Genomic DNA, 25836 nt, shown 5'->3' on the forward strand with positions numbered 1-25836 from the left:
CTGGAGCCCAGTTTTCCCACAGAGCTCAGTGAGGCCATCAGTGATGTTCCCCCCCACAAACCCCGACCCTGCAATTCCCTGGGAAGACCACAGGACCAATCCTCGCAAGGCTCTGGCACACAGAGAGGACAGGCGCCTGTGTCTCCCTTTTTATTGCAATTCCTACCGTAGATGAGGAAGAACCATCACATTTCTGAGGCTGGATCTGTACTTCAAGAAGCCTCCTTGAGAGATTCAGAGCCTGATCTTAACCCCATGGCAGAACCCGAAGTCTTTTCAGGCCCCTGAATCTCCTTTATCAAGCCCACAGGTAGGCACACTGAGGGGACTTGATAATGGGAACTGTGGAGTCAATATCTTCAGGTGATCTTCCCTTTTCCTTATCCTGTTTTCTCTCTCCTCCATCTCAAAAGCCAGGAAACATGGTCTTTCTCTATATTTTTTCCTCTCTCTCTTTTTGGTCAAATATCAAACATTTGAAATACCTACTTTGTTCAAGACACTTTCTCCTGTCCTCAAAGGGCACAGCCAACATTCTGCAACTCAAGACCCACAGAGTTATCACCTCCAGGAAACCAGGTCAACAGAGGAACAAGTGAACAAGACAGTTAGGGCAACGCAGAGGCTGAGAGCACACACTCGGGGGCTGTAATCCGCCACCCTCTGGCTGTGTGTTCTTAGGCAAGTCACCAGTTCTGTACCTCATTTGTGTTATCTGTAAAATGGAGTTGTTGTAAAGACTAAATGACTTAGTGTATGTCAAGTTTGTAGAGCAGTACCTAGCAATAACAGAAAGGCAAACTTCCACTCGTGATGTGGAAGAATTTCCTAACCCTGATGTGTTCCACCCAAGGACTGGGCCACCTCCAGATATTGTGAGCTCCTTGTCTCTAGAATTGTGGAAATTGAACAGTTACTTTCCTAGGATACTAAAATGATGAAGGTGAAAGGCAGAGGGGTCTAAAACCTCATGACATCTGAGCAAAACTCTGAGAATCCACAGCCCCTTCCTTAGGACTTGGGATACCTAATCTGTAATAGCTGTATTAGCAGTTACACTTATAAATACTGGCTGATCACAGGTAGTGGAGGCACCAGGAAGAACTAATAGCTTGAGAGTTTAATTCATTGAATTATTGAGAGAGAGAAGCAGAGGCAGGCATCCGGAAAATCAGTGATTCCCAGGAGGAAAAAAAGAAACAAAAGTGGGGCAGAAGCTGAGGACAACCTGAGCTGGATGAACTGGGTTCAATTATCGATCTGAGGGACCTACAGTGCCCAGAAGAACTTTCAACCTAAACTAAGTAGGAAATAAGAAATCAGGCTGAGTAAATTGGAAATCATCATTCTCAGTAAACTATCGCAAGAACAAAAAACCAAACACCGCATATTCTCACTCATAGGTGGGAATTGAACAATGAGAACACATGGACACAGGAAGGGGAACGTCACACTCTGGGGACTGTTGTGGGGTGGGGGGAGGCGGGAGGGATAGCATTGGGAGATATACCTAATGCTAGATGACGAGTTAGTGGGTGCAGCGCACCAGCATGGCACATGTATACATATGTAACTAACATGCACATTGCGCACATGTACCCTAAAACCTAAAGTATAATAATAAATAAATAAATCAGTCTGAGATACCACCTTCTCTGAAGCAAGAGACATGAGGTAAACCTCTAATTTGAGAAAGAAGACATTTCAGAGAACTGAAAAGGAAGAAGCCAGCCTAGAAAGGACCTGCAGAATCCCCAAGTGGAACATATCTCTGCAGGGGACCTATGCACCCAACACTGCCAATCTGCTTGCCTTACTGCTGGAAGAGAAAAGATAGTAAGCAAGAAGAGGCTGGAATTCCAAAACATGGACCCAGAAGACATCTAGAGATCTTAAGGTCAGGTGTTGATGTCGCAAAATCAGAGGGCTGTTGTTTATTCAAGATCTGACAAAGCTGTAGTCCAAAGTCATAGCCTGTCATCTCTGAAGGCAAGAAACAGAGGAGAACACATGGCTTTGTGGAATGGGAGGCAGAAATGTATGTAGGAAGGAAGGAAATCAAAAGGATCCCAATATGTAGGAGCAAAGGATAGGGTGGAAGGAGTGGGTCAGCAAGGAGCCTGAAGGCACTTGGCAGTAAGACAGCCTCTGTTGGCAGAGGACACACCAGCTTAGTTCTCTACTGCACATGTACAGTTTGGGAAAGAGGTGTGATAGAGCAGTTTAAAACACATAATTTACAGTCATTGTGCCCAGGTTTGAACCCTAGATACACCACTCACCAGCTCTGTGACTCTCTGAACTTCAGTCTCCTTTGTTGTAAAGGGCAAAATAATGGTACTTCAAACGTAGTATAATTGTGAGGATTAAATGAGACAAGTGGTAAGCACAGACTCTGTCCAATAAATGTTAGCTGCATTTTTCCAGTTTAGTCAATTCTCTACTGTCCTTGCTCATTCAGGGAAGTAGGTGCATGGATAACAAGTAGCTGTCCACCAGGGTACTGCCCACCCAGCATCCCAATTTGGGAAGTGCACTGTGTGCTGATAATGTGTACTCCCTGGTTTCATTTGGGCTGACAATGTGTACTCCCTGGTTTCATTGGGCCAAGAGAAGGATCCTGCATAAGTGATGAGTAAACAAGAAAAGGAAAAACAACCTGAGATGACAAATGTTCATAATGTAAAAATTTTAATAGAGAAAGTTTAGAAGCATAGAAATAATCCACATTTCCTGTCTGTCAAGGAAGGGTGTAAATATCTTTTAAAGTGAAATGATGTGACTTAAAAGGCTTAGAAAGACTCCCAGTCTCTCCTGCTCCTTCCCAATCACCACCTGATGGCAAGACCCATCATTAAAATGTCATTTCTCTAGTTTATTGTATGAGCGGTTATGCTAATCACTTGCAGTAGAGTTTGCCAAACACTTGCTCAACTGTCATTTGACAGCTCCTAGAGAGTAGCACACACACAAACATACGTGTGTGCACCATCATCTATACGGAAGTGAAATGACCTGCCCAAGGCATGAGGAAAGTACATGATGCTGTCAAATCCAGCTAAATAGGAAGGAGCTAAGTTACTGCCCCTGAGAAAAATCTCATAAATTTGGAAAATTCCAAGTTCAAGCCAAGGGTGATGAGATAGCCCTTTACCACCAGGAAAAACTATGTCCCAGGGGTGAAGCTAAAAGATACAGAGAAGGAAATGTAGAACGAACCCAGGAAGTTAAATAAGTACATTGCCCAAGAGTGAGATGAAAGGTATGTGTCTCATGTTGCTAATATCTATTGACATTTTCAAGATTTATAAACTCTATTTTAGCATTCCAGATCTCAGGATCTATTCTACACTGTAAAAATTATCTCATGGGTGAAAAACATATACACACACACACACATATATATACATATACACACACACATATATACACACACATATACACACACATATATATACACACACATATATATACACACACATATATATATATACACACACACACATATATATATATAGACAAAAAAAATCCATTGTAACATTCTTGGGGTAGTGGAAGCATAATGAACGATTTAACCTCATTCCTATAAGTAGTGTATATAGATCTATGCAGAGAAAAAGATCTTTAAAATATGCACACAATTCCAGTGGAATTATAGGAAATTTAACCTTTTAAATTATGAAATGACTATAAATGGACACAGCTTTATTTTTAAATACAGACAATACAATATAAAGTTAAGTATGAAAATTCAGAAGGTAACCACATTACACATAAACTTTTTAAGGACTCTTTCTACACCACAACAAACACAACATATTAAAAAATACTTTTCTTTACAAAAATGAGATTATTCTTTATTATTATACTTTAAGTCCTGGGATACATGTGCAGAATGTGCAGGTTTGTTATGTAGGTATACATGTGCCATGGTGGTTTCCTTACCCATCAACCTGTCATCTAGGTTTTACGCCTGGCATGCATTAGATATTTGTCCTAATGCTCTTCCTCCCCTTACCCTCCACTCCCCGACAGGCCTGGTGTGTGATGTTCCCCTCCCTGTGTCCATGTGTTCTCTTTGTTCAACTCAAAAATTGGATTATTCTTTAGGCATTGTTCTCTACGTTGTTTTTGTCACATAACAAAATGTCTATGACATTTTGTGCTGTCTGTGCTATCAGACTGCCTGAATTCAAATTCCAGCTCTACCACTTACTCCCTGCGGGATCTGTTAAGTTACTTAATTTTGCAACACTCTAAATTTTTATCTGTAAGTTGTAATTATAATAATGCCTATGTCGTGGGATTTGGAGAAAATAAAATGATAAAAGCTTTTCAAAGCACTGAGCTCAGTGTGTGGCATATATCAGGTGTCAATAAATATTGGCTAACATTACTCATCTTATTTCTTTAGAGACTGCATGATGTTGAGTAATAAAAATACACTATAAACTATTTAATAAATCACCTATTTGTGAATACTGTTTCCTCTGTGGTTGTTTTGTTATGTTGTATTATGTTTAGTTCGCTATTGTACATACAATAAAATGTATGTACATATATTTTGATATACAAATATTACTATTTTTAAAGGATAGCTTTTCGTAAGTAGAATTATTGGACAAAGAAGTGCAGATTTTCAGTTCTGATGGAGACTGCCAAAGGGCCAACACTGATTTACTCTCTTACTACTAGTATACGTGAGGGTCTAATTCCCTTTGTGTATTGTCAAAAAAATTTACATAAAACTGATGAGTGAGAATTGAATTTCAGTCCACATTTTCTGATTATCAATTATGTTGATCATCTTGTCATATGTTTTATTTGGTAACTGTGTTGCAGATGTTTTCATTGAGTCAATAGTTTCTATTTTAGCTTTGCCTATGATCTCTTTTGGTATAATTTTCTAATTTTTAAGTGGGTTACTTTGTCATTCTTGCTCTTCATTTCATTTCTTGCTTGGAATGACATTCCCGTCCTGAGACTGTAAAAATGTACTCCTTTAGTTTTGGCTCAAACTTACTTTGTAGTTTGGATTTTTAACTTTTAGATTGTTCATTCATCTGGGTTTTATTTCTATGTGTGGGTTAGACAGAAGTCTAGCCTTATACTTTCCAAATGTTCAACCAATTGTCACAAATATCATTAATATTCCATTCTTTCTTTGATGCTATTAAATTTTACTATATATTAAGTTGCAGATAAATTACTGTCTCTATATATCTACCTATATATATGTATGTATCAATACAGATCTACAAAATTCTTTATGGTGGTCCATTGATTTGTTTTTCTCTGTTTGTGCCATTATCTTATTGTTTTTCACTATTATGTAATTTGATTGGGGTTAGAAAAGTTCCCTGAAATTGTTCTAATTTTTTTCAAAATTATTTTGTCTGTTCTTAGCCATTTATTCATCTAGGTGAATTTTAGAAAAACTTTCACAAGTTTCATTAAAAATTCCCCTGGGGTCTTATTAGAGGTGCACTGAATTTTATTAATCTGAGATGAATTAACATTTTTAAAATATTGATACGAATATCTCTGTTTATTTAGATCTTCACTTTGTGTTCTGTTACAATTTCTTCAGATAAATCTTACTCATTTATTTTTATTGCTCAGGTTTACTCCTAAGTATTTTTTAGACTTTCTTACCACTGTCAATTGAAATGTTTTCCAAATTATATTTTTCTAATATAAATGTTAATATTTGTATATTTAATTTTATCTGGTTAGTTTGGTAAAGTTTTCGTAGATTTTAAATTTTTTCAGATGATTATCTTGGATTTTCTAGGTGGACAGTTTCATCATTTCTAACGTTTGTGTCTTTTAATTCTTACTTTTTCACTGATTGAGACCACCATATCAACAGTATAGCTTAATAGTGGTAACAGGAGCCATCTTTTTCTGCTCTTTTCGTGATATTGGTAGAATAAGACTCTTAACGATCAAAGTTTTATTATCCTGTAATATTTGAATGTTAGAAAAAGGATGTTATAATTTTATAATCAGAAAAGTTCACATATTTTAAAAACTAATCACAGTAACATAGGCTATTCCTGGTAGTACTCCTATTTTGAGTGACATCTTCGGACCAAACGCTTAAAATTAAAGTATCCACATATTAACCAAACAGAAAGGTTTAAACAGACATTAAGCAGGTTTTGCTCTGAAGACTTAAGGAAGTCTCATCTGAATTCTGTGGACAATAAGGAGCATTGATTAATTCTGATGTTCATTATTGTACTATCTCAGCTATCACCACCACCTCCAGAACTATGAGCAGGAGAGGACCCTGAATGAAAGGGTCTCATTCATGGAGATACCCTGAATGAAAGTATCCTCATTCAAGATGGGACCCAGAAACCCCTTCCTCTGGAACAAAAAAAAAAAAGAAGCTAAGAAGTTGGTCAAGAGACAACCTAAAAAGAATCTTCAGAAAGGGAAATGAGAAGAACTCAGGCAAATTAGGCCACTTAGAAGTTCCAAAGAACACATGGAAAAACCTTTATCTTTCATTTGTATAAGTTTATGGGGTACAAGTACAGTTTTGTTACATGAATACATTGTGCAGCAGTCAAGTTAGGGTTTTTAGGGTACCTACCATGCAAATAACATACATTGTACCCATCAGGCAATTTATCATCATTCATTCCCCTTTTACTCCTGAACTTCTGAGTCTCCATAATCCATCATTCCACTTCTGAGTCTCCATAATCCATCATTCCACTTCTGAGTCTCCATAATCCATCATTCCACTCACAATGATCCTATGTACATATTTGTGGCACCCACTTATGAGTGAGAACATGTGATATTAGTGTTTTGTGCTTTTATATATTTTTATTTGTATATTTGTATTTTTGTGCCTGGCTTGTTTCACTCAAAATAATGACCTCCGGTTCCATCCATAGTGCTACAAATGACATGATTTCATTATTTAGCATGGCTAAACAGTATCCCATTGTGTGTGTGTGTGTGTGTGTACATGTATATGTACACACACCACTTCTTTTATTCATTCATCCGTTGATGGACACTTAGGTTGATCTTTGCTATTGTGAACAGTGCTGCAATAAACATATAAGTGCAGGTGTCCCTTTGATATATTGATTTATTTCTTTCTGTATTCTGTTCCATTGATCTATGTGTCTGTTTTTATACAGCACCATGCTATTTTGGTTGCTATAGCCTTGTAATATATTTTGAAGTCAGGTAATGTGATGCCTCCAGCTTTGTTCTTTTTTCTTAAAATTGCTTTGGCTATTCTGGCCCTTTTGGTTCCATATGAATTTCAGAATTGCTTTTTTCTAATCTTGTGAAAAATGATATTTGTACGTTGATAGGGATTATGTTCAGTATGTAGATTGCTTTGGGCAGTATGGTCATTTTAACTATATTAATTCTCCCGATCCGTGAGCATGGAATGGAAAATTGAAAATCTTTAGTTTCTAGTTTAGGAGGCAGCCTGGATAATTTTAACTGTTCCCTTGTTGGATTTTTACTACCTGTTTCTCCATAGTTTCTTAAAGTAAGTATTCTTAAAAAACCTGTAACACAGTGAAATCCCATCTCTACTAAAAATACAAAAAATTAGCCGGCCGTGGTGGCGGATGCCTGTAGTCCCAGCTACTCGGGAGGCTGAGGCAGGAGAATGGCGTGAACCTGAGAGGCAGAGCTTGCAGTGAGCTGAGATCACGCCACTGCACTCCAGCCTGGGCGACAGAGCGAGACTCCGTCTCGAAAAAACAAAAAACAAAAACTGTAATGAAGGGCTATGAGCTATTTCTACAGGCCTAAGCTTATGAAAGAAGCTGTCTTGGTCAAACTGCCCTTTACATCTCTCCCACTGCTTCTCCAAACCCTATCCAGGAAGTCCAGAGACATGGAGATAAAGAACTATAGCAGCAACACCTCAGGCTTCATCCTCCTGGGCCTCTCTTCCAACCTTCAGCTGCAGAAACCTCTCTTTGCCATCTTCCTCATCATGTATCTGCTCACTGTGGTGGGGAATGTGCTCATCATCCTGGCCATCTACTCTGACCCCAGGCTCCACACCCCTATGTACTTTTTTCTCAGCAACTTGTCTTTCATGGATATCTGCTTCACAACAGTCATAGTACCTAAGATGCTGGTGAATTTTCTATCAGAGACAAAGGTTATCTCTTATGTGGGCTGCCTGGTCCAGATGTACTTCTTTATGGCATTTGGGAACACTGACAGCTACCTGCTGGCCTCTATGGCCATCGACCGGCTGGTGGCCATCTGCATCCCCTTACACTATGATATGGTTATGAAACCACAGCACTACCTACTCATGCTAATGGGTTCTTGCAGCATCTCCCACCTACATTCCCTGTTCCGTGTGCTACTTATGTCTCACTTGTCTTTCTGTGCCTCTCACATAATTAAGCACTTTTTCTGTGACACCCAGCCTGTGCTAAAGCTCTCCTGCTCTGACACATCCTCCAGCCAGATGGTGGTGATGACTGAGACCTTAGCTGTCATCGTGACCCCCTTCCTGTGTATCATCTTCTCCTACCTGCGAATCATCGTCACTGTACTCAGAATCCCCTCTGCAGCCGGGAAGTGGAAGGCCTTCTCTACCTGTGGCTCCCACCTCACTGCAGTAGCCCTTTTCTATGGGAGTATTATTTATGTCTATTTTAGGCCCCTGTCCATGTACTCAGTGGTTAGGGACCGGGTAGCCACAGTTATGTACACAGTAGTGACACCCATGCTGAACCCTTTCATCTACAGCCTGAGGAACAAAGATATGAAGAGGGGTTTGAAGAAATTATGGGACGGAATTTACCGGTAAAAGGAACAAAATGTTGGTGTGTCATAATTAAGACATGATCTAAGAGATTATCAGGTTATTCTTCCTTAGTAACTATTTTCCACGTGGCACTCAAAAAGGTCATGAAAAGTGGTGTTGGATACCAATAAGAGAATTGACCTAGGAGCAAAACAGTTGGTTACCATGCATGATCTTAACCAAATACATATTCAGTCTCAGGCTAGGTACTGTTAGGAATCCAGATTTCAGGAAAAGGTTTCAGGTTTTGAAAGCTGAGTATTGCCTCCTCAATAGATTGGCAATCATGTAGAAAAATAAAGCTATCTCCATTAGATTTGCAACCATATAGAAAAAGAAAGCTATCTCCAAATAACTTGTCTATAAGCCTGACAATGGCTAGCAGTCAAGGAGTTTAAATCCTATTAGTTTTTTGTTTGGCAGCAGGGGGTTGTTCTTCTTGCGTGTGCATGGTTTTTTTTTAGAAACATAATCTCACTGTGTTGCTCAGGCTGGAGTACAATGGTGCGATTATAGCTCACTGCAGCCTCTAACTCCTGGGCTCAAGTGATTCTCCTGCCTTAGCCTCCCAAGTAGCTGGGACTACAGGAACATGCCACCACACTTGACTTTTTTTTTTCTTTGTAGAGACAAGGTCATGTTATCTCACCCTGGTAGGTCTTGAACTCCTGGCTTCAAGGGATCCTCCTGCCTCAGCCTTCCAAAGTGCTGGGATTACAGGGGTGAGCCACCACAACTTACAAAACTCATTAGTTTTAAGAAGAAGAAACTACATGGGTTTGATAGGTCATTGGGTAAGACTTCTTGAAGGAATGGCATCCGGAAGGATGGACTGAATTTTGAAAGAGGAAGTTTCAAAAGATGAAGAAATGGGCAAAGCATTTCAAATAGTGAAAACCACCCAAGCATGTGGAGACAATAAGCACTGCAAAGTGCTTGAGGGACAATGAAAAGCTGAGGCTTCATCAGTTTGAGAGAAAGGAGAATACGGCTGGAAAGACAGAAGAAATCTACAAAACACATTTATTCTCCCCACCAACATTTAAGTTTCGTGACAGTGTGAAGGCTCAGTATCCAATTTCCCTTCCCTCTTAATTCTTCCCTTCTCCATACACCCAGCATCCTCACCAAGCTGCATTTTGTATCCTAGAAAAAGCTAATGTATCAGTTAGGAAAAAGCTCAGTTGTGCTATGGAAACAATCAACCTCAAAGTCTTCGGACCTTAAAACCGAAGGTTTATTTCTCATTCACATTGTAGGTCCACCATAGAAAAGTGTAAGTGTGCTACTTATTTTCAACATGCAGAGACCCAAGATCATGGAGCAGTCACCACTGAAAACATTAATCATCACTCTGCCAGAAGCTGAGAAATGCTCTTGGAGGTTTCACACTGGAAGTTAAAAACTCTGGCCCAGAAGTGACCCTCACCTCTTATGACCATAACTTATTGTCTAAAACACCTCTCATGACCCCATCCAAACACAAGGCAGCCAGGAGGCACAATCCAACTATGTCCCTGTAAGGTTTTAGAAAGCCAGAAGTATTTGATAAACAGCATTAATTACTGCTACCCAATTATATTAACACACAAATACATCAGTGTGAATTAGTTGCTTCATCAGTTCTCCTGGATTGTGTTATTGTCAATAACAATAGTAATGTAAGACTTACACACTCTCTGGGATTTTTCTGCTTCAATTATTTCATCAAGTTCCCACAACCATCAGCTTTTCTAGGTCACAGGCTTGTGTGGCAGGACCTGACACTGAATACAAGTTTTTTGGCCTTAAAGATTTATTAAGAGGTGAATGGTGTCCAAGGAAATACAGGGACGCCTAGGTTCCGACATCAAGGTCCCTGCTAGTGCTTTCACTACATGCTCCTAATTATAAGGGAGTAACCAGAAATCCAGGAAAGAAACCCAAAGCAATAACCTTCGTGTTTGTACAGGCGCACCTGGTTTTCACCACTATCTCTCACTGATCATTTGATTTGTGGGATGCTGGCCTAGAAGATATGTACCATTTCCACTTACTCAATTTATGTGCCATAGTTTTCTCACGCTCAACCAAGTTCAATTAGCTACTTCAGAATGTTAGGAATATCTATATTAAATAAATCTATTCATAAATTATATGTATATTACATATACATTAAATAAATTAATTAATTATGCCACCATTAACTTATAAATCCAATTTTCTTTACTCCTGAGAACACTAACTTACTTTTTTTTTTTTTTAAACTTATTTTAAGTTCCAGGATACATGTGCAGGATGCGTAGGTTTGTTACATAGGTAAATGTGTGCCATGGTGGTTTCCTGCACCTATCAACCCATCACCTAGGTATTAAGCCCCACATGTATTAGCTATTTATCCTGATGCTCTCCCCTCCCCACTCCCACCCAGACCCCAGTGTGGGTTGTTCCCTTCCCTGTGTCCATGTGTTCTCATTGTTCAGCTCCCACTTATAAGTGAGAACATGCAGAGTTTGGTTTTCTGTTCCTGTGTTAGTTTGCTGAGGATAATAGATTCCAGCTCCATCCATGTCCCTGCAAAGGGCATGATCTTGTTCCTTTTTATAGCTTCATAGTATTCCATGGTGTATATATACCACATTTTCTTTATCCAGTGTATCACTGATGGACATTTGGGTTGATACCACGTCTTTGCTATTGTGAATAGCGCTGCAATGAACATACATGTGCATGTATCTTTATAATAGAATAATTTATATTCCTTTAGGGTATATACCCAGTAATGGGACTGCTGGGTTGAATGGTATTTCTGGTTCTAGGTCTTTGAGGAATTGCCACACTATCTTCCACAATAGTTGAACTAATTTACATTCCCACCAACAGTGTAAAGTGTTCCTATTTCTCCAGTCTCACCAGCATCTGTTGTTTCTTGACTTTTTAATAATCACCATTCTGTCATGAGATGGTATCTCATGGTGGTTATGATTTGCATTTCTCTAATGACCGTGATGTTGAGCTTTCTTTCACATTTGTTGGCCACATAAATGTCTTTTGAGAAGTGTCTGTTTATGTCTTTTGCCCACTTTTTAATGGGGTTGTTTATTTTAAATTTTTTAAGTTCCTTGTAGATCCTGGATATTTGACCTTTTTCAGATGGATATTTCTGATCTCACATTGCCATCAGCCCGACTTCTTTTTCTCAACAAATGCATGGCCAAAAAAAAAAAATCATAAAACATCTTTTATGAATGATCCTGGAGATATTACCAAAAGTGTAAAGGAAAAGAAATTCTAGATAACAATTAACCATAAGAGTGCACTTTGGGATGAAAGAGTTCCTATTCTGGCCCTCAGGTAAGTCCTAAACTTCTCAGTCAGAGCTAGTGTTTTCTCTGTCAAAATATGAAGCTACTTCCCACAAGACATCCTGTCACTCTTCAGAAGGAATGAACTGCCGTGAGCAAGGAATATCTACAAAGTGTAGTAAGATATTTGCTGTCCAATCAAGAGAGTCCAGAAGTCAACCTAGAAAGTCGCTAATAAGCATAAGTAAGAGGAAATAAATAGATTATGAAGGTAGATATAATCACTGGGAGGGATTTCAATAAGCCTCTGGACATCTTGCCACATTGTCTCAAATGCTGCTACATAGTCCTTGAGAGTAGGACAAGGAATCTCCTTGCCAGCTCCTTGTTACACCATATAGGTACTCAGAAGGGCTGGCTGAATACAATAGAGAAATAATACCACAGGTCTCTCGTTTGTTGACAAAACACAAGAAGTTTAAAAAAATGTATTGGGTTTTTCCAGTGTAAGCTTATTACATATATACAAATATTTCAGATTTAGCTCAATACTGAAATAAGGGGAATTCAGTTAACTGAACATATTTTACCTGTTTATCAGAGTAAGTGATGACAATTAGGAAGAGTGTGTAGCATGAGACCCAAGAAAAAAGTAGGGAAGAGGGCAGAGTATTTCTGGCATTAAAGAATCTAATAGAGAAGACATTATCCGAGGAGGAGCCAAGATGGCCGAATAGGAACAGCTCCAGTCAACAGCTCCCAGCGTGAGCGACGCAGAAGACGGGTGATTTCTGCATTTCCAACTGAGGTACCGGGTTCATCTCACTAGGGTGTGCCAGACAGTGGGTGTAGGACAGTGGGTGCAGTGCACCATGCATGAACCAAAGCAGGGCAAGGCATCACCTCACCCAGGAAGCAAGGGGTCAGGGAATTCCCTTTCCTAGTCAAAGAAAGGGGTGACAGATGGCACCTGGAAAATGGGGTCACTCCCACCCTAATACTGCGCTTTCCCAACGGGCTTAAAAAACGGCACACCAGGAGATTATATCCCACACCTGGCTCAGAGGGTCCTACGCCCATGGAGTCTTGCTCATTGCTAGCACAGCAGTCTGAGATCAAACTGCAAGGCAGCAGTGAGGCTGGGGGAGGGGCGCCCGCCATTGCCCAGACTTGACTAGGTAAACAAAGCAGCCCGGAGGCTCGAACTGGGTGGAGCCAACTACAGCTCAAGGAGGCCTGCCTGCCTCTGTAGGCTCCACCTCTGGGGGCAGGGCACAGACAAACAAAAAGACAGCAGTAACCTCTGCAGACTTAAATGTCCCTGTCTGACAGCTTTGAAGAGAGTAATGGTTCTCCCAGCACACAGCTTGAGATCTAAGAACGGGCAGACTGCCTCCTCAAGTGGGTCCCTGACCCCCGAGTAGCCTAACTGGGAGGAACCCCCCAGTATGGGCAGACTGACACCTCACACGGCCGGGTACTCCTCTGAGACAAAACTTCCAGAAGAACAATGAGGCAGCAACATTTGTGGTTCACCAATATCTGCTGTTCTGCAGCCACTGCTGCTGATACCCAGGCAAACAGGGTCTGGAGTGGACCTCTGGCAAACTCCAACAGACCTGCAGCTGAGGATCCTCTCTATTAGAAGGAAAACTAACAAACAGGAAGGACAACCACACCAAAAACCCATCTGTACATCACCATCAAAGACCAAAATGTAGATAAAACCACAAAGATGGGCAAAAAACAGAGCAGAAAAACTGGAAACTCTAAAGATCAGAGCGCCTCTCCTCCTCCAAAGGAATGCAGCTCCTCACCAGCAACGGAACAAAGCTGGATGGAGAATGACTTTGACGAGTTGATTGAAGAAGGCTTCAGATGATCAAACTACTCCGAGCTATAGGAGGAAGTTGGAACCAATGGCAAAGAAGTTAAAAAATTTGAAAAAAAATTAGATGAATGGATAACTAGACTAACAAATGCAGAGAAGTCTTTAAAGGACCTGATGGAGCTGAAAACCAAGGCACGAGACCTACGTGATGAATGCAGAAGCCTCAGTAGCTGATGCGATCAACTGGAAGAAAGGGTATCAGTGATGGAAGATCAAATGAATGAAATGAAGCGAGAAGAGAAGTTTAGAGAAAAAAGAATAAAAAGAAACAAACAAAGCCTCCAAGAAATATGGGACTATGTGAAAAGACCAAATCTACGTCTGATTGGTGTACCTGAAAGTGACGGGGACAATGGAACCAAGTTGGAAAACACTCTGCAGGTTATTATTCAGGAGAACTTCCCCAATCTAGCAAGGCAGGCCAACATTCAGATTCAGGAAATACAGAGAATGCCACAAAGATATTCCTCCAGAAGAACAACTCCAAGACACATAATTGTCAGATTCACCAAAGTTGAAATGAAGGAAATGTTAAGGGCAGCCAGAGAGAAAGGTCAGGTTACCCACAAAGGGAAGCCCATCAGACTAACAGCTGATCTCTTGGCAGAAACTCTACAAGCCAGAAGAGAGTGGGGGCCAGTATTCAACATTCTTAAAGAAAAGAATTTTCAACCCAGAATTTCATATCCAGCTAAACTAAGCTTCATAAGTGAAGGAGAAATAAAATACTTTACAGACAAGCAAATGCTGAGAGATTTTGTCACCACCAGGCCTGCCCTAAAAGGGTTCCTGAAGGAAGCACTAAACATGGAAAGGAACAACCGGTACCAGCCACTGAAAAAACATGCCAAATTGTAAAGACCATCAAGGCTAGAAAGAAACTGCATCAACTAACGAGCAAAATAGCCAGCTAACATCATAATGACAGGATCAAATTCACACATAACGATATTAACTTTGAATGTAAATGGGCTAAATGCTCCAACTAAAAGACACAGACTGACAGATTGGATAAAGAGTCAAGACCCATCAGTGTGCTATATTCAGGAAACCCATCCACATGCAGAGACACACATAGGCTCAAAATAAAGGGATGGAGGAAGATCTCCAAGCAAATGGAAAACAGAAAAAGGCAAGGGTTGCAATCCTAGTCTCTGATAAAACAGACTTTAAACCAACAAAGATCAAAAGAGACAAAGAAGGCCATTACAGAATGGTAAAGGGATCATTTCAACAAGAAGAGCTAACTATCCTAAATGTATATGCACCCAATACAGGAGCACCCAGATTCATAAAGCAAGTCCTTAGTGACCTACAAAGAGACTTAGACTCCCACACAATAATCCTGGGAGACTTTAACACCCCACTGTCAAGATTAGACAGATCAACGAGACAGAAAGTTAACAAGGATACCCAGGAATTGAACTCAGCTCTGCACCAAGCGGACCTAATAGACAGCTACAGAACTCTCCACCCCAAATCAACAGAATATACATTCTTCTCAGTACCACACCACACCTATTCCAAAATTGACCACATAGTTTGAAGTAAAGCTCTCCTCAGCAAATGTAAAAGAAAAGAAATTATAACAAACTGTCTCTCAGACCACAGTGCAATCAAACTAGAACTCAGGATTAAGAAACTCACTTAAAACCGCTCAACTACATGGAAACTGAACAACCTGCTCCTGAATGACTACTGGGTACATAGCGAAATGAAGGCAGAAATAAAGATTTTCTTTGAAACCAATGAGAACAAAGATACAACATACCAGAATCTCTGGGACACATTCAAAGCAGTGTGTAGAGGGAAATTTATAGCACTAAATGCCCACAAGAGAAATCAGGAGAGATCTAAAATTGACACCCTAACATCACAATTAAAAGAACTAGAGAAGCAAGAGCAAACAATTCAAAAGCTAGCAGAAGGAAAGAAATAACTACGATCAGAGCAGAACTGAAGGAAATAGAGACACAAAAAACCCTTCAAAAAATCAATGAAACCAGGAGCTGGTTTTTTGAAAGGATCAACAAAATTGATAGACTGCTAGCAAGACTAATAAAGAAGAAAAGAGAAGAATCAAATAGACGCAATAAAAAATGATAAAGGGGATATCACCACCGATCCAACAGAAATACAAACTACCAGCAGAGAATACTATAAACACCTCTATGCAAATAAACTAGAAAATCTAGAAGAAATGGATAAATTCCTGGACACATACATCCTTCTAAGACTAAACCAGGAAGAAGTTGAATCTCTGAATAGACCAATAACAGGCTCTGAAATTGAGGCAAGAATTAATAGCTTACCAACCAAAAAAAGTCCAGGACCAGATGGATTCACAGCCGAATTTTACCAGGGGTACAAGGAGGAGCTGGTACCATTCCTTCTGAAACTATTCCAATCAATAGAAAAAGAGGGAATCCTCCCTAACTCATTTTATGAGGCCAGCATCATCCTGATACTAAAGCCTGGCAGAGACACAACCAAAAAAGAGAATTTTAGACCAATATCCTTGATGAACATTGATGCAAAAATCCTCAATAAAATACTGGCAAACTGAATCCAGCAGCACATCAAAAAGCTTATCCACCATGATCAAGTGGGCTTCATCCCTGGGATGGAAGGCTGGTTCAATATACGCAAATCAATAAATGTAATCCAGCATATAAACAGAACCAAAGACAAAAACCACATGATTATCTCAATAGATGCAGAAAAGGCCTTTGACAAAATTCAACAACCCTTCCTGCTAAAAACTCTCAATAAATTAGGTATTGATAGGACGTATCTCAACATAATAAGACCAATCTATGACAAACCCACAGCCAATATCATACTGAATGGGCAAAAACTGGAAGCATTCCCTTTGAAAACTGGCACAAGACAGGGATGCCCTCTCTCACCACTCCTATTCAACATAGTGTTGGAAGTTCTGGCCAGGGAAATCAGGCAGGAGAAGGAAATAAAGGTATTCAATTAGGAAAAGAGGAAGTCAAATTGTCCCTGTTTGCAGATGACATGATTGTAAATCTAGAAAACCCCATTGTCTCAGCCCAAAATCTCCTTAAGCTGATAAGCAACTTCAGCAAAGTCTCAGGATACAAAATCGATATGCAAAAATCACAAGCATTCTTAAACATCAATAACAGACAAACAGAGAGCCAAATCATGAGTGAACTCCCATTCACAATTGCTTCAAAGAGAATAAAATACCTAGGAATCCAACTTACAAGGGATGTGAAGGACCTCTTCAAGGAGAACTACAAACCACTGCTCAATGAAATAAAAGAAGATACAAACAAATGGAAGAACATTCCATGCTTATGGATAGGAAGAATCAATATCGTGAAAATGGCCATACTGCCCAAGGTAATTTATAGATTCAATGCCATCCCCATCAAGCTACCAATGACTTTCTTCACAGAATTGGAAAAAACTACTTTAAAGTTCATATGGAACCAAAAAAGAGCCCACATTGCCAAGACAATCCTAAGCCAAAAGAACAAAGCTGGAGGCATCATGCTACCTGACTTCAAACTATACTACAAGGTTACAGTAAACAAAACAGCATGGTACTGGTACCAAAACAGAGATATAGACCAATGGAACGGAACAGAACCCTCAGAAATAGTGCCACATATCTACAACCATCTGATCTTTGACAAACGTGACAAAAACAAGAAATGGGGAAAGGATTCCCTATTTAATAAATGGTGCTGGGAAAACTGGCTAGCCATATGTAGAAAGCTGAAACTGGATCCCTTCCTTACACCTTATACAAAAATTAATTCAAGATGGATTAAAGACTTAAATGTTAGACCTAAAACCATAAAAACCCTAGAAGAAAACCTAGCCTATACCATCCAGGACATAGGCATGGGCAAGGACTTCATGTCTAAAACACCAAAAGCAATGGCAACAAAAGCCAAAATTGACAAATGGGATCGAATTAAACTAAAGAGCTTCTGCCCAGCAAAAGAAACTACCATCGGAGTGAACAGGCAACCTACAGAATGGGAGAAAATTTTGCAATCTACTCATCTGACAAAGGGCTAATATCCAGAATCTACAATGAACTCAAACAAATTTACAAGAAGAAAACAAACAACCCCATCAAAAAGTGGGCAAAGGATATGAACAGACACTTCTCAAAAGACGACATTTATGCAGCCAAAAAACACATGAAAAAATGCTCATCATCACTGACCATCAGAGAAATGCAAATCAAAACCACAATGAGATACCATCTCACACCAGTTAGAATAGCAATCATTAAAAAGTTGGAAACAACAGGTGCTGGAGAGGATGTGGAGAAACAGGAACACTTTTACACTGTTGGTGGGACTGTAAACTAGTTCAACCATTGTGGAAGTCAGTGTGGCAATTCCTCAGGGATCTAGAACTAGAAATACCATTTGACCCAGCCATCCCATTACTGGGTATATACCCAAAGGATTATAAATGCTGCTATAAAGGCACATGCACATGTATGTTTATTGCGACACTACTCACAATAGCAAACACTTGGAACCAACCCAAATGTCCAACAATGATAGACTGGATTAAGAAAATGTGGCACATATATACCATGGAATAGTATGCAGCCATAAAAAATGTCCCCTTTGTAGGGACATGGATGAAGCTGGAAGCCATCATTCTCAGCGAACTATCGTAAGGACAAAAAACCAAACACCACATGTTCTCACTCACAGTTGGGAATTGAACAATGAGAACACATGGACACAGGAACAGGAACATCACACACTAGGGCCTGTTGTGGGGTGGGGGGAAGGGGGGAGGGATAGCATTAGGAGATATACCTAATGTTAAATGACGAGTTAATGGGTGCAGCACACCAACATGGCACATGTATACATATGTAACTAACCTGCAAGTTGTGCACATGTACCCTAAAACTTAAAGTATAATTAAAATAAATAAATAAATAAAAGTAGAATTCAGCGATAACAAGTTAAAAAAAAAAAACAGCCAAATGAAAATTCTGAAGCTAAGGAGCACAATCACTGAACTGAAAAAATTTCATAAAGAGCTTTAATAGCAGACACAATCAAGCAGAAGGAATAATTAGTAAGTTCAAAGACAGGTCATTTGAAATTATCCAGATAATATCCTCTGAATTTATCCAGTCAGAAGAAAAATGATTTAAAAGAGGATGGAAGGCCTATGGGATTTATAGGACACCAACAAGCAAACCAATATATGGCTTATGAGAATCACAAAAGGAGCAGAAAAAGAGAAAAGAGCAGAAAGTTTATGTAAAGAAACAATGATGGAAATTTTCCCAAATCTGGAGAGGGAAAGAACATTCCAATCTGTGAAGCCCAAAGAATCTTCATATAAATTAAATACAAAGAGATCTTCGCAGAGACACATTAGAATCAATTTATTAAAAGTCAAAGACAAATGGGGGTGAGGGATAAAAGACTACAACTTGGGTTTGGTGTATACTGCTCAGGTGATTGGTGAACCAAAATCTCACAAATCACCACTAAAGAACGTACTCATGTAATCAAATACCACCCGTTCCCCAAAAACCTATGGAAATAATTTTTTTTAAAAAAAGTCAAAGACAGAGACAGTTTTGAAAAGGAGCAAAGCAAAGGAACTTATCACATACAAGGGAAACTCTATAAAACTATAAGTGAATTTCTCAGCAGAAATCTTTCCGGCTACAAGAAAATGGAATGATATATTAAAGTGCACAGAGAAAAAAAACTGCCAATCAAGAATACTATACATGATGCGGTATATTCAGAAACAACGGAGAAATAAAGATATTCCCAGACAACAGAAGTTGTGGGCATTCTAGATTTATTCTACAAGAAATGCTAAACGGAGTTCTTCAAATTGAAATGAAAGAACACTAAACATGAAAACATATGAAGATACAACAAACAGTAAGGTAAGAATATAGTGAAATCCAAGGTACACCCTTACTATAATAGTAGTGCATAAATCACCTTTAACCTTAAATTTTTAAAAAAAGTTAAAAGACAAAAGTATTAAAAATAACCATAGCTGCAATAATTTGGTAATGAATACACAATATATAAAAGATTTAAATTGTAGCATCAATAACATAATATGGGAAAACACCTTAGTTTGCACTGAGAGACCATTTGCAGTAGAACCCAAAAGTTTGCAAGAGGAAGAGAGCATGCAGCACGTGAGCAAGCCAGGGACAGTGGCAGCGGTACCAAGGACCATGGTGCTGCTGGCACCACCTCCACAGGCATGAAAGCTGTACTCCCACTCCCTCCTCAGACTCCACAGTGTCCCAGGAGATTTTACTGACAATTCCAGTTTCTGAATGAAACATTTCAGCAATGGTGAGGGCTTCAATCCCTTCTCTGATTTCCTGTCAACCATGAATGGATGGATGTGATGCCTGCAAGGGGAGCTCCCACCACCAGCCAAAGGAGGCAGGGAGTGATTGTGTAACCCCACCCAAGAAACCACACTTTCCCCACGGATCTTTGCAGCCCACGGATCAGGAGATCCCCTTGTGATCCCACAGCAGCAGGGCCTTGGGTCTGAAGCACAGAGCTGTGTAGACTCTGGGCAGCCACTCAGGCATGCACAAAGATGTGGGAGTTTTTGCATACTCCACCCAGGGAATTCCAGTGAGGCAGGAGATCCTTCCATTCCTGTAGGAAGGGGGCTGAAGCCAGGGAACCAAGTGGAGTCATTCAGTGGGTCCCACTCCCATGGCACCTCACAAGTTAAGACCCACTGGCTTGGAATTCCTGCTAGCCAGTGGTAGCAGGCTGGGGACTACCTAAGACAACCAAGTTCCTGGAGGGGAGGGACAACCATCATCTCTGTGCTCAAGTCACATGTCCTGGCCTTCCTGCTCCAGGGAGTTCTGGGCAGTCCAGACAGGGAGGAATTCCCCACAGTGCAGCACAGCTGCTGTGGCAGATCGTAGTCAGACTGCTTCTTTAAGTGGGATCCCAATCCATTTATCCTCACTAGGCGGGGCTTCTCTGGAATTTCAACAACTCCAGCCAGGGTTTTATGGACAGAAGTCTGATCTCCCTGGGACAGAGCTCCTGGGAGGAGAGTGGGCCACAGTCTCTGCAGTTCAGCTGATTTAGCCTTTTCTGCCTGCTGGCTCTGGAGAGCCTGGGTGGTCTCGAGGGGGGTTTCCCCATATGCAGCACACCCACTCCACCAAGGACCACAGTGCTTCTTTAAGCAGGTCCATGATCTCATTCCTCCTGACTGGATGAGACTTCCCAACAGGGGTCTCCAGACACCTCCTATAAGAGTGTTTGGGCCAGCATTGGGTTGGTGCCTTCTGGGATGGAGCTCCCAGAGGAAGGAGAAGGTGGCCATCTTTGCTGTTTTGCAGCCTGGCAATTAGGGTCTAGAGCGGATCCCCAGCAAACCACAGCAGAAGAAGGGCCTGACTATTAAAAGAAAAACAAACAAAAAGCAACAACAACATCAACAAAAAGACCCTACAAAAACCCCATTAGAAAGTCAGCAACCCAAAGATTGAAGGTAGATAAGCCCACAAAGATGAGAAAGAACGCAAAAATGCTGAAAACTCAAAAAGCAAGAGTGCCTCTTCTCCTCCAAATGATCACAACACCTCTTCAGCAAGGGCACAGAACTGGGCTGAGGCTGAGATGGCTGAATTGACAGAAGTAGGCTTCAGAAGGTGGGTAATAATGAACTTCTCTGAGCTAAAGGAGCATGTTCTAACCCATTGCAAAAAAAAAAAAAAAACAAACAAACAAAAAAAAACCACAAAGCTAAGAATCATGATAAAACAATACAGGAGATGCTAACCAGAATAGCCAGTTTAGAGAGGAGCATAACTGATATAATGGAGCCGAACAGCACAAAATGAGAACTTCACAATGCAATCACAAGTAACCATAGCTGAATAGACCATGTGAAGGAAAGAATCCCAGAGTTTGAAGACTGTCTTTCTGAAACAAGACAGGCAGAAAAAAAATAGGGGAAAAAATGAAAAGGAATGAACAAAACCTCCAATTTGGGATTATGTAAAAAGACCAAATCTATGGTAGATTAAGGTGCCTAAAAGAAATGGGGAGAATGGAACCAAGTTGAAAAACATACTTCAGGATATCATCCAGGAGAACGTCCTCAACCTAGCAAGACAGGCCAACATTCAAGTTCAGGAAATTATGAGAACCCCAGTAAGATACTCCACAAGAAGATCAACCTTAAGACCCATAATCATCAGATTCTCCCAGGTCAAAATGAAAGAAAAAATATTAAGAGCAACCAGAGAGAAAGGCCAGGTCACCTACAAAGGAGGCCCATTAGACTAACAGTGATCTTCTCAGTGAAAATCCTACAAGTCAGAAAAGATTGGGGGCCAATACTCTATATTTTTAAAGAAAACAATTTCAAACCCAGAATTTCATATCTGGCCAAACCAAGCTTCATATGCGAAGGAGAAATAAGATCCTTTCCAACAAGCAAATGCTGAGGGAATTTGTCACCACCAGGCCTGCCTTGCAAGAGCTCCTGAAGGAAGCACTAAATATGGAAAGGGAAAACCATTACCAGCCACTACAAAAACACAGTGAAGTACACAGACCAGTGAAACTATGAAGCAACTACATAAACAAGTCTTCAAAATAACCAACTAGCATCATAATGACAGGATCAAATACATGCGTAAGAATATTAACCTTAAATGTAAAGGGGCTAAATGCCCGAATTAAAAGACACAGAGCAGCAAGCTGGATAGAGTCAAAGCCAATGAATGTGCTGTATTCAAGAGACTCATCTCTTGTCCAAAGACACACATAGGCTCAAAATAGAGGAATGGAGGAAAATCTACCAAGTAAATGAAATACAGAAAAAAGCAGGGGTTGCAATCCTAGTTTCTGACCAAACAGACTTTAAACCAATAAAAGTCAGAAAAGACCAAGAAGGGCATTACATATGATAAAGGGTTCAATTCAACAAGAAGAGCTAACTATCCTAAGTATATATGCACCCAATACAGCAGCACCCAGATTCATAAAGCAAGTTCTTAGAGACCTGCAAAGAGACTTAGCCTCCCACACAATAGTGGGAGACTTTAACACCCCCATTGACAATATTAGACAGATCATCAAGACAGAAAATTAACAAAGATATTCAGGACCTGAACTTGGCTCTGGTTCAAGTGGACCTGATAGATATCTACAGAACCCTCCACCCCAAAACAACAGAATATACGTTCTTCTCATTGCCACATGGCACTTACTCTAAAATTGATCACATAATTGGAAGTAAAACACTCCTCAGCAAATGCAAAAGAACTGAAATCATAACAGTCTCTCAGACCACAGCACAATTAAATTCGAACTCAAGATTAAGAAACTCACCCAAAATCACACAACTACATGGAAATTGAACAATCTCTCCTAAATGACCCCTGGGTAAATAATGAAATTAAGGTAGAAATTAAGAAGTTATTTGAAACTAATGAGAACAAAAAGACAATGTACCAGAATCTCTGGGATGCAACTAAAGCAGTGTTAAGAGGGAAACTTATAGCACTAAATGCCCACATAAAAAGCTAGAAAGATCTCAAATCAACAACCTAACATCACAACTGAAAGAACTAGAGAACCAAGACGAAACCAGCCCCAAGCTAGCAGAAGATGGGAAATAACCAAGATCAGAGTGGAACTGAAGGAGATAAAGGCAAAAAAGCCCCTTCAAAAAATCAACGAACCCAGGAGCTGATTTTTTGAAAAAATTAATAAGATAGATAAACCATTAGCTAGACTAATAAAGAAAAAAAGAGAAAAGACTCAAATAGACACAATCAGAAATGATGTGGGGGATATCACCACTGGCCCCACAGAAATACAAGCAACCATTGGAGAATACTATAAACACCTCTATGTACATAAACTAGAAAATCTAGAAGAAATGGAAAAATTCCTGGATGCAAAAACGCCAGTCAGAATGATGATTATTAAGAAGTCAATAAACAACAGATGCTAGTGAGGTTGCAGAGAAAAAGGAATGCTTTTACATTGTTCATGGGAATGTAAATTAGTTCAACCATTGTGGAAGACAGTGTGGCAATTCCTCAAAGATCTAGAAGCAGAAATACCATTTTAGGCTGAGTGCAGTGGCTCACGCCTGTAATCCCAGCACTTTGAAAGGCCAAGGCATGTGGATCACTTGAGGTCAAGAGTTCAAGCCCAGCCTGGCCAACGTGGTAAAACCCCATCTCTACTAAAAATACAAAAAAAAAAAAAAAAAAAAAAAGCCACGCATGATGGCAGGCACTTGGAATCCCAGCTACTCTGGAGGCTGAGGCAGGAGAATCGCTTGAACCTGGGAGGCAGAAGTTGCAGTGAGCCAAGGTCTCCACTGCACTCCAGCCTGGACAACAGAGTGAGACTCTGTCTCAAAAAAATAAAATAGAAATACCATTTGACCCAGTAATCCCATTAATGGGTATATACCCAAAGGGCTATAAATCATTCTGTTACAAAGATACATGCGTGCATATGTTCACTGCAGCACTATTCATAATAGCAAAGGCATAGAATCAACCCAAATGCCCATCAATTATAGACTGGATAAAGAAAATGTGGAACATATGCACCATGGAATACTGTGCAGCCATAAACAAGAATGAGATCATGTCTTTTGCAAGAACATGGATGGAGCTGGAAGCTGTTATTCTTAGCAAACTAATGCAGGAACAGAAAACCAAACACTGCATGTTCTCGCTTATAAGTGGGAGCTGAACGATGAGAATATAAGGACACAGGGTGGAGAACAACACACACTGGGGCCTGTCAGGGGCTGCAGGGGGAGAGAAAGCATCAGGAAGAATAGCTAATGCATCCTGGGCTTAATACCTAGGTGTTGGATTGATCTGTGCAGCAAACCACTTTGGCACATGTTTACCTATGTAACAAACCTGCACATCCTGCATGTGTACCCTGGAACTTAATATAAAAATTGAAGAAAAAATAACATAGTATGGAGAGAAAAGATAAAGTGTAAAGTTTTCATATGTAGTCAAAGTTAAGTTGTCATAAGCTTCAAAATAGACTACTATAATTATAAAAGATTTTGTGTAGCCTTGTGGTAACTACGAAGAAAAAACATGTAGTCAATACACAAAAGAGAAAACGGAATCAAAGCACACCACTACAAAAAAAAATCATTCTATCATAAAAGAAGAAAGGAGGAGATTAAGAAAGGAAGAAAGGAACTACAAAAGAGTAGAAAAACAATTAACAAAATGTCAGCAGTGATAAACAACTTTAGTAAAGTTTCAGGATACAAAAATCAACGTACAAAAAGAGTAGCATTTTTATACACAAACAATGTCAAAGCTGAGAGCCAAGAGCACAATCCCATTCACAATCACCACACACACACACACACACACACACACACACAAAATACCTACGAGCACAGCTGACCAGGGAGGTGAAAAATCTCTACAACGAGAATTACAAAACACTACTGAAAGAAATCAGAGATGACACAAACAAATGGAAAAACATTCCATGCTCATGGATAGAAAAAAAATCAATATTGTTAAAATGACCATACTGCCCAAAGCAATTTATAGACTCAATGTTATTCCTATCAAATGGCCAATGACATTTTTCACATAATTAAAAAAAAACTATTCTAAATTCATATAGAATAAAAAAGAGCCCGAATAGCCAAAGCAATTCTAAACAAAAAGAACAATTCTGGAGACATCACACTACCTGACTTCAAACTATACTACAAGCCTACAGTAACCAAAAGAGCATGGTACTGGTACAAAAACAGATACGGAGACCAATGGAACAGAACAG

At 39.9% G+C, this 25836-nt stretch overlaps 1 protein-coding gene across 1 annotated transcript; it reads left to right on the forward strand.

The window, feature by feature from the left end:
* The first annotated feature begins 239 nt into the window (after positions 1-239).
* Positions 240-8821, forward strand: LOC100443046 (olfactory receptor 1L6). Its single transcript, XM_002820183.4, has 2 exons — positions 240-310; positions 7873-8821. Exon 2 carries the CDS (start codon positions 7886-7888, stop codon positions 8819-8821), a length of 936 nt encoding a protein of 311 aa, XP_002820229.4. The 5' UTR covers positions 240-310; positions 7873-7885.
* The last annotated feature ends 17015 nt before the right edge of the window (positions 8822-25836 follow it).

Source organism: Pongo abelii, chromosome 13 (genome assembly GCF_028885655.2).
Source record: "Pongo abelii isolate AG06213 chromosome 13, NHGRI_mPonAbe1-v2.0_pri, whole genome shotgun sequence".
Classification (NCBI taxonomy): domain Eukaryota; kingdom Metazoa; phylum Chordata; class Mammalia; order Primates; family Hominidae; genus Pongo; species Pongo abelii.